Source organism: Psammomys obesus, unplaced genomic scaffold (genome assembly GCF_907164565.1).
Source record: "Psammomys obesus unplaced genomic scaffold, mPsaObe1.curated_primary_1811, whole genome shotgun sequence".
NCBI classification, from domain to species: domain Eukaryota; kingdom Metazoa; phylum Chordata; class Mammalia; order Rodentia; family Muridae; genus Psammomys; species Psammomys obesus.
The window spans coordinates 11,171-20,736 of record NW_026593897.1 but is presented as its reverse complement, the minus strand read 5'-3'; the positions used below and the strand labels follow the sequence as shown (position 1 = coordinate 20,736).

The window sequence follows — 9,566 nt, the reverse complement described above, 5'->3', positions numbered from 1 at the left end:
CCCTGTCTCAAAAAGACCAAAAGAATAAGAAAAGAGGGAGGAGGGGGGGGGAGGAGGCATGGCTCAGGGTGGAGCACCTGCCTAGTATCCCCAGGTGAGGGACTGGGGGCAGGCTCAATGATGGGGCTTGAAATAGTTTGTACACACAAATAATAAATAAACAAATGTAAAAACTATTCTATCCCTGTGGTTGTGGTGCACACCTTTAATTCGAGAGGTAGAGACAGGCGGATCTCTGTAAGTTCGATGCCATCCTGGTCAAAAGAGCGAATTCCAGGACAGCAAGGGCTATACAAAGAAAGCCAATCTCAAAAAAGCAAAACAACAACAATAAATTTTTTTTTAAAAAAAGAAAAAGTAAAAAGAGTTGGGCGTGGTGCCTCTTGTCTGTAACTCCAGCACTTGGGAGGCAGAGGCAGGAGGATCACTGACATTTCAAGGCCAGCCTGTACTACCTGATGAGTTCCTTTCTCACAAAAGAGAAAAAAGAAAAACCACAAACCAGTAACAAAACACAATGAAAACCGAATAGACCACTAATTCCAGATACTCAAGAGGCTTGTAGTATGATTGCTGCAAACTTAAGGCCAACCTGGAATACAGAGGGCGTTCCAGTCCAGCCTGGGCATCCTGGGGAGAGGCTGCCCCAAAAGATTAGAGGGCTGGGTGGTGGCTCTGTGGTGGTGTACCAACCTGACTTGTGCACCCTAGGTTCGATCCCCAGTACCAGAAATGAAGGAACAGAAGGCAGAAGCAGGATGATCTCTGTGAGTTAGTGGCCAGCCTTGGTGAGTTCCAGGACAGCCAGGGATACACAGTGCGACTCTGAGTTCGAAAACACGCAACAACAGAGCAGCAGTGTGGAACGAAACGTTATTACTCCCAGGCAGCGTTCTCCACGCGACACAGATGCTCCCGGAACCTTTATTTAGTGCTTCGTATACCAGCACGCGGGAAGGGAGCGAAAACGCACTCGGAATTTTGATCGACAGAGATTGCAGCCAATGAGAACGGTAAAGCCGGTAAACTACAGCGAGTAAGACGGCTGCGGAAGTGACGCTAGTGCGGCGCCCGGCCTGAGAAACATCAGGAGAACCAAAGAGAAGTGCTCGTTCGCTTGTTCGAGGACCAGGAAGCAAAATGTCGGAGCGGAAAGTTTTAAACGTAAGTGCTCAGAGTCTAGATATCCTATCGAGAGTGGGACTTGCAGGGGCTCTAAAAGAGGCGTGCTTCCTTCCGGTCATTTTCTTTTGGAATTCCGCACACACACCTCGAGCGCCCGCGCGCCGCTTTCCGTGGGCGGAGCTTCCAAAACTCTTGCCAAAATAAGCTAATGAGCGTTAGCTTATGTTTCCTTGCCTTCCTGGTGAACAACCAATCATCACCAGGGAAGTAGAGTTTATGTCACTTCATCCGATTGGTTTTTCCAACTGTGCAAGCGTTTTTTTTTTTCCCCTGAGGGCGGGATTGTGTTTTGTGGGCGTTCCCAGGTCAGGGAACGTTTTTTGGCGGCCTCAGTTCGTCTCAGTTTTTGTTAAATGCATATCCGAAATCTTTTGACTGCTTTTTCTACACCAGTTTGGGGTAACTGGAATGACTGCTTTCTCTCTTGAAAAATTTTACTTTACATTTCCTGGATTTGTTTTTTAAGTAATTTGTTTTGAGTGATGGTTTCACTATGTAGCCTAGAATGGTCTCAAACTCAGAGACCCACCTGCCGGAGCCTACCAGTTGCTGGGGGTTGAAGGCATGTCCCCCTACACTGGACTCTTATTCATTTTTTTAAAGATTTATTTTTATTTTACGTTTTTCCTTCATGTCCGTCTGCGCCACACATGTGTGCAGTGCCCGGGCTGACTGTAAACTCACAGTTCTCCTGCATCAGCCTCCTAAGTGCTGGTATGACGGGTGTACACCATCATTCTTATCGGCACCCTGAAGTCTTAGCAAAGCTTCCTTCAAGCAGCGAGACAGCATCAAAAGCAGAATGTCTCCTTGTTGGTGGTCCACACCGTTTTTTTGTTTTTTTTTTTTTTTTTTTTTTTGTTTTGTTTTGTTTTGGTTTTTTTTTTTTTTTTTGACCTTTTCATATGAGGGAATTTGTCTCTCTCCATCCCCCTGTCACAGGCTCCCAGGGGCTGGGGTGGTGGATATGGGCATTGGCATGACTCCTATAACCCAGAGTGGCAGTCCCTGTGTGTCTTATCCCAAGCACACAGAGAGGCTGGAAGCTTTTCTCCCTACAGAGATTGCCTGGCCAGATTTTGACCGTGGATGGTGTCTGGAAGCCTTCATGGTGCCCTAGTGCAGGCTAGACCACTATGGACAAACCCTGGTTTATGTTGGGCCCCTGTTTCCTTATGAGTATCTAGAGTCTTCTGTGCTGGGCAAAGGGATCCACCCCCACTGCAAACCCTGGGCCTCTAGAACTTTCCCTGGAAGGCATGACACAGCTCAGGGAAGCGACCGATGCACATCCTATGATTTGTCTGGAAGAAGGTTCTGGAAGCTTGGGCAGTCTTCCTCCCTGTCCCAACATATCATGGTTATGCTTCAAACAACCATCTCTGGGAAGGTGACATCAGCTGAACCCTAGCAGATCCCTAAAACCAGGGTATCCTGAGTCCACTGACAAGGTTCCCATACTCCATTTCTACCCATATGAGACCTGAGCACCATAAAACAGCAATACTCCCTTCCCCACAGAAATACTACCCACCTGACTTTGACCCGTCGAAGATCCCAAAACTCAAGCTACCCAAGGACCGGCAGTATGTGGTGCGGCTGATGGCCCCCTTCAACATGAGGTGAATTCCTGGGGGGGGGCAGGAGGCCAGAGCTAGGTGTCTCTCTGGAGACAGGAAATAGGGATGAAATCCCCAATCTCTGGGAATCCCATGCCCCCATCACAGGGTCTCAGTGGATAGTCAGAGTAGCACTTATTTGTTTGTTGTTTTGGGGTTTTTTTGGTTTTCAAGACAGAGTTTCCTTTTGTAGCTGTGGCTGTCCTGGACTCAATTTGTAGACCAAGCTGGCCTCAAACTCACAGAGACCTGCTTGCCTCTGCCTCCCAGAGTGCTGGGATTAAAGGTATAAAATCCTTCTAATCCTTTCAAGTAGTGGCACTCCCTAGTGACTAAGCATTCAAATATATGACCCTAGGGGGGCCATTCTTATTCAAACCACCACTTCTCCAGCAGGTACCTACCATTGGGGGTTGGGAGGGCAGGCTCCTGGCTCAAAGGCTAGTGGAGTGTGGGGATGATACTGATCATCTGATAGTCACACAAGGACACATGAGGCTGGCAAGGCAGGTAGTCTGCCACCTGGATAGTAAGGGAAGTGTTAGGATCTCAGGCTGTGAGGACTACAGGCAGAGCAAAGGTCCTGAGGTCGGACCAGGCTAGAGGTGTTTGTAGGCACAGCAGTAAGGTGGCACAAAGCAGGAAAGGAGGAGCGGCCAGGGTGCAGAATCTCAGAAGCTCCATATACCCAGGCAGGGCAGTCCTTCGGGTGCTAGAACAGAACACAGAGGCACTCACATGCTGCCCTGGCTGCAGGTGTAAGACATGTGGAGAATACATCTACAAGGGGAAAAAGTTCAATGCACGCAAGGAAACTGTCCAGAACGAGGCATACCTGGGCCTGCCCATCTTCCGATTCTACATCAAGTGCACACGCTGCTTGGCCGAGATCACCTTCAAGGTAGGGGCTTTGTTCATTTGTTCACTACCTTTTCCTCTGAGGACGTCCCACAAAGGTACAGAGCATTGGGGAGGTCCCTGCAGCAGGACCCCACATACACAGAAAAGCCTGCATGTGTGCAGGGTGTGGGATATATTGCAGGGTCAGGAAAAATGGTTCTGTGCTGGGGCTTTGCTTATTGCTTTGTTTAGGCAGTCTCATGTAACACAGGCTGGCCTCAGACTCCTATGTAGTCAGGAGTCTGGTCCTCCTGCCTCCACATCTTGTAAAAGTCATGATTTTCTCTTGTTCTTTTGTGCTTCTTGGGATGGAGGCCAGGGCTTTACATGCATTTGGCAAGTGTTCTGCCTGAGCCACTGCCCAGGCACAAAAGCCAGAGGATTCTGGGAAAGACAGGAGAAGAGACATTCTCCTCTCCACTCTGCATCATTAGAGGCAGTGCTTTTTGTTTGGTTGCTTTTTTACTGTAAGCTTTTTTCTTTGAGTTCAAAAAATAAGGTTTGATTAAAGTGAACAAAACGTAAGCCTGAAGAAGTTCCATTCTTACTTCACAAATGTGAGCATCTGCCTGAAGGTTTGTGTACCACCTGTGTGACAAGGCCAGAAGGGGGCGGGGCTGGGAGGCAGCCCTGGGAGCTGGAGTTAAACCATGTGGGTGCTGAGTACTGAACCCAGGTCCTCTTGCAGTGGCAGCCAGTGCTCTAATCCCTGAGCTGTCTTCTCATCTGGTTATTTTTGAGCAAAGCCTTCTGTAGCCCTGGCTAGCCGCATGCTTCCCCCACCCAGACAGATGCACACCACCTCGGGTCCTCTGTGTCATTTGCAAGAAGGTAAAGCTAGATGAGCACGCAGCCCAGAGGTGTGGAGGCACTTGTCCAGAGGTGCACTGAGGGCAAGCATGGAGCAGGGAAGGGAGCCCATGTGTTCTGGCCGCAGAATGTTCTGGGGGTGTGGGCCCTAGGAGGAAAGGCCCACGCCACCAAAGAGTAAGCAAAGAGACTAGCAGAGGAAATGGAGAAGTGCATGCAGGAGCCTAGGTCACCACCCTGGAGCCCTCAGTAATAGTGTCCCCTCCCTCTCCTCCCTTCCCCTTGCAGACAGACCCAGAGAACACTGACTATACCATGGAGCACGGGGCCACACGCAACTTCCAGGCTGAGAAGCTTCTGGAGGAGGAGGAGAAGCGGGTGCAGAAGGAGCGTGAGGATGAGGAGCTGAACAACCCCATGAAGGTAAACCTTAGCCATAGCACTCACTCTTACACGCCCCTTCCACCCACACCCCTTCCCTGCCTCTACCCTTCTCCCACCCCTGTGCCCCTTCTCTCACCCCTGTGCCCCATCCAAGTACCCCCTCACTGCCCCCTTGTTCCCTGTACCCCCTTCCTCCACCCACTCCTCTTACCTATCCCTACTCCCTCTCCCCACCCATTCTGCCTCTCCCCTCCACTCCCCCTGGCCTGACCCCTCACCCACCCTTGCGCCCTCTCACTCGCTCCTGCACCCCCAGGTCCTAGAAAACCGCACCAAGGACTCAAAGCTGGAAATGGAGGTGCTGGAAAACCTTCAGGAGCTAAAGGACCTGAACCAGCGGCAGGCCCATGTGGACTTTGAGGCCATGCTGTTGCAGCACCGCCTGTCACAGGAGGAGCGGAGACAGCAGCAGGAGGAGGAAGACGAGCGAGAGACTGCGTGAGCCAGCCCCACCCTTCTGGATCTTTCCACAACTTCTCCTCTCCTCAGCTGGGGACCTCTCCTGTCCTGTTTTCTCTACTATGGCCAGCTGCTGTAACCCATGGGACCCAGGGCTCCACAGCTGTCACTGTGGCTTTTTGTTTCGGTCCCAAAACTGTGGGTTTGAGATAGGGCCTCAGGCTGTTCTCAAAATCATTAAGTGGCCAAGAATGGTCTCGAACTCCTGATTCTCCTGCATCCACCCGAAGTGCTGGGATGGTCAGTATGCTCCCGTTAGATATTTACTTATTTTTGTGGTGCTGGGTATGTGCCAGCCAAGTCTTCAGCCAGTGAGCTGCTGCCCTCAAAATTGTAAACATTGTCACCTGTTCCTGTTGCCCATGCCCTAAGAGCAGGAAGGTGCAGTGGCCCCTAGCCACTGCAGCAGAGACCCCTAGGGACCACCCCCATAGCAGGTTCTCACCATATCCATCCCATAGGGCCTTGCTGGAGGAGGCTCGCCACTGTAGGCTTTTAGAAGATTCCGACTCAGAGGACGAGGCTCCACCTTCCCGACCATTGGCAGCCACAAGACTCAACCCCACGGCCATCCTCAACGAGGTGAGCTGGGCCAGGATGTGGGGTTTGGGTAGCCAGGCTGAACAGCCACAGGAGAAGTCATAGGCCGCAGGACTATTGTTCATAACAGAACAAGCAGACCGCAGTATGGCTGTTCTGCTCTACTTCCTGCTTCTGAGCCTGAGGCAGGGAATAAGCCAGTCAACAGTTTACCAAGAACGGGGAGTCCCCCAGTCAGTCAGTCAGGTGCCTGTCACAAGCACAGGACCAGGGTTTGGCACACACCTTTTTTCTTTCTTTTTTTTTAAGTTTTGTTTATTTATTATATATACAGTACTCTGCCTGCCTATATACCTGCACGCCAGAAGAGGGCACCAGATCTCATTATAGATGGTTATGAGCCACCATGTGGTTGCTGGGACTTGAACTCATGACCTCTGGAAGGGCAGCCAGTGCTCTTAACCCCTTAGCCATCTCTCTAGCCTCTACATACACCATTAAATCCTGGTACCTTGGAGCAGAGTCAGGTAGAGTTCTCATGTTTGAGGTCAGCCTGGGCTACATAGCAAGACCCTATTTCAAAAAATAAACCCAGATGCAGCCCAACAGGCCTGGGATCCTGCATGGAAGAAGAAAAGACAGGAGGGTCTTGGGCTCTCCTGGGTGGGGTCCACAAGTCACTGAGAGACCCTGCCTCAAAAACCATGGTGGAGAGCAGCTGATGAAAACAGCCATGTTAGTCTGGCTCCCAGACATGAGTGCACAGAACCAGGAGCTGGCCCAAGAGGCTGTGAAAGGTAAAGGGCTCTCCCTAAGGCCCATCAGGGTCCTGGGTGCATCCAAAACTTTGTAGCATCTCTGGCCCAGCTTTTGAAGGTTTCAGCACCTTCTGGCCTCTTCCAACTTCCAGAGTGTTAGTCCAGCTGTGAGTGCCAGTGCACATGCTCCAGGCTTTGGAGGTCAGTGAGCAGCCTCCATCGTGGGGCCTTCCCCACCCTGAGAAAGGGTCTCCTCTGTGGCAGTTGTGTGCTCCAGGCCCACTGACTCCCAGGACTCCACCACCAGGGTTATAGACTGATGCTGCTTGTGCCTAGCTCTTCTGTGGGTGCTGGAGACTCAAATGCAGGCCTCACTGATCCTCCATGTGGAGCCCAGACTAATCTGGTTGTGATTTGTTTTGTCTTTCTTTGAAGCAGAGTTACACTCCACAGCCCAGGCTGGCTTCAAACGCAAAATCCTCTTGCTTCAGCCTCCCATATTATACCCCACTCCTTCACACCCCAGCTTCGTGTAACAGTGACGAGCACCTGTCATGTTATCAGTCATGGAGGCATCTACTGTGTGCCAGGAGCTGTTGGCACCACTAGGGAGACTGGTCAAAGGATTGTGGACCTGGGATATACAACACTTCTTGAGACCACATATGGGGCACATACTTGAGAATAGGTATTGAGGGGTGGGTATGAGTTTCCAGGGTGAACCGACAGCAGATGAGAAGTCAAGTGCACAGTGTGAAGTGGGGGATGGGTCACAGGGAGCTGGGTAAGAATCCGAAGCTAGGGTGGACTCGATAAGCAAACAGAGCTCTGCAGAGCCGGGTCAGGGAGGCCAGAGGGGCAACAGCTCTGCACGTCCCCACAGGTTCCAAAGGCCAAAAGGAAGGCAGAAGGCCTAAGCAGCAGAGCACAGCTAGCTGCCTTGGTTGTGCCGAAGAAGGTGAAGATGGAAGCCAATGGGGGCTCAGAGCAAGTCCAGGTGCCCACCTCGGGTGAGTCCCCCTCAGCAGCCATGGTGGCAACCATGCATATCTGACCCTGTCCAGAAGCTTCATAGGCTGGGCAGGGGGAGGACTGACTCTCAGGCCAGGGACCAGAGTGAGGCCCCCTCTCTCTTCGTCATGGAGGCTCTTGGTGGCACTTGGCCTTCATACTATCCCTGGCTCCTGTGGATACTCAACTGCCCTAGGTAGGGTCTCTCTGGCCCAGTTTAGGATTGGGATGACAGTCACAGGGCCCTCCTATCTGGGCACACTCCCCTGGCCTGGGCCAGGCCTGACTTGTTTTCCCCACAGGTGCCCAAGAGAGCAGGAAGGCAGCTGACCCTACACCCCAGACACCTGGTGCCTCCTCCCTGAGCCAGCTGGGTGCATATGGGGACAGCGAGGACAGTGACAGCTGAGCCCCCCATGGTGGCATCATAGACCCAAGAAGCCAGAGGAGATGGGATCAAGTGAAACACCGTCAGCAAAGGCCTCAGACCGCGTCTGCCCTGGCAGGGTGTGGGAAAGCACACATGGACAGACAGCTGGGTCCACTCCTCCATTTCTTGATTTATGCTGAGCCTGTTGGCCCCGTCCCTTCCTGCCAAGGATCTGAACACTCTGTGACATGGGGCAGAGTGTAGGGCCCCCGGGGACCATCTCCCAACCACACACACAAAGTCTGGGCCTCCACCGGCAACACAGTAGCACTGTGTGAAAAGAAAGAAGAAATAGAAAATCAATTGAAAAACAGAACCACGTGGAGAGAAGCTGCCTGACTGCAGAGGCCCACAGCCCGGCATAAACCTGCCCGCCCGCAGAGGGCCGTACGTTGAACTTCTGCCACATGCCCTGGGCCTGGACCCTTAGCCTTTGTTCTGGTACTATAAGACAGTTACCAAGGCTGAATCTGTTGTATAGAACACAGTGGGCCAGGTGCGGAGTGGGGGTGGGGAGGCATGTTTATGTAGCCAGGGCTAGTCTCCACCCCACCATTGCTGGTATTAGAGCCATGAACCACCAAGCTGATCTTAAGCCTGAAATGTTTGTGTTGGAACCTGCTTTTCCCCTGGGGATTCCTACTTCTCACACCCAGTGTCTGGGGTCGGGGGGAGGTTTGCTCCTTCTCAAGCCAAGAGCCAGGGCACCCTGGGGTCTGGTGCAAGCCTTCCCCCACTGACCTCTGCTTCCACAGCTCTGCAGCTGTCATCGTGTCCTCAGGAGTTGTCAGGTCTATCTGTCAGCTCCCTGGGGTCCCCTGGCAACAGGAGCCACTGGAATAGAGCCAATTCCCAACACCTGTCCTGGGTGCTCAGAGAGACACTGGCTCTACCAGCTTCCCCATGCCCCTCTGCTCCTTGCTGGTCACAAGCCTAGCCATTGCATGGTGACACAAACTGCCTGGTTAAGGGGTGGGGTGGCACGCTACAATTGTATCTTTGAAGCCTTTTTATCCTGGACAACACTGTCTCTAGCAGGCTGGAGGAGCTGGGCCTCACCAGCAGACTGGGGCTCTGAAGTCAGAGCTATGCTTCCATCAGCTGGGGACCTTGAACATCAGTGACTTGCCTCTTCCTTCAGGCTATGAGCACAGGGAAGCAAGTGTGTACTTCCATCAGATTGGGGACCCAAAAGGCAGATTCACACCTCCCTCAGGATAGGAGCCTTCCTACAGGACCTCCAGACTGGAGGCTTCCCAGGCAAGCCCTGCATCTACCACTGGACTGCACTAAGCAGGACCTGTCTTCCTAGTGGCCAGAGCATTTGGGTCCCCTACACACACTTGCCTGGGTCATTGGGGTTTTTTTTATTATTATTTATACAACATTCTGCCTGCACAATAGATGGTT

The 9,566-nt window shown here is 52.1% G+C and overlaps 1 protein-coding gene across 1 annotated transcript; it reads left to right on the top strand.

Moving 5' to 3' along the window:
• The first annotated feature begins 1,074 nt into the window (after positions 1 to 1,074).
• Positions 1,075 to 8,745, top strand: Yju2 (YJU2 splicing factor homolog). Its single transcript, XM_055617465.1, has 8 exons — positions 1,075 to 1,164; positions 2,707 to 2,807; positions 3,561 to 3,705; positions 4,803 to 4,937; positions 5,215 to 5,396; positions 5,879 to 5,999; positions 7,599 to 7,725; positions 8,029 to 8,745. The coding sequence occupies exons 1-8, from the start codon at positions 1,141 to 1,143 to the stop codon at positions 8,133 to 8,135; spliced, it is 942 nt and encodes a 313-aa protein (XP_055473440.1). The 5' UTR covers positions 1,075 to 1,140; the 3' UTR covers positions 8,136 to 8,745.
• The last annotated feature ends 821 nt before the right edge of the window (positions 8,746 to 9,566 follow it).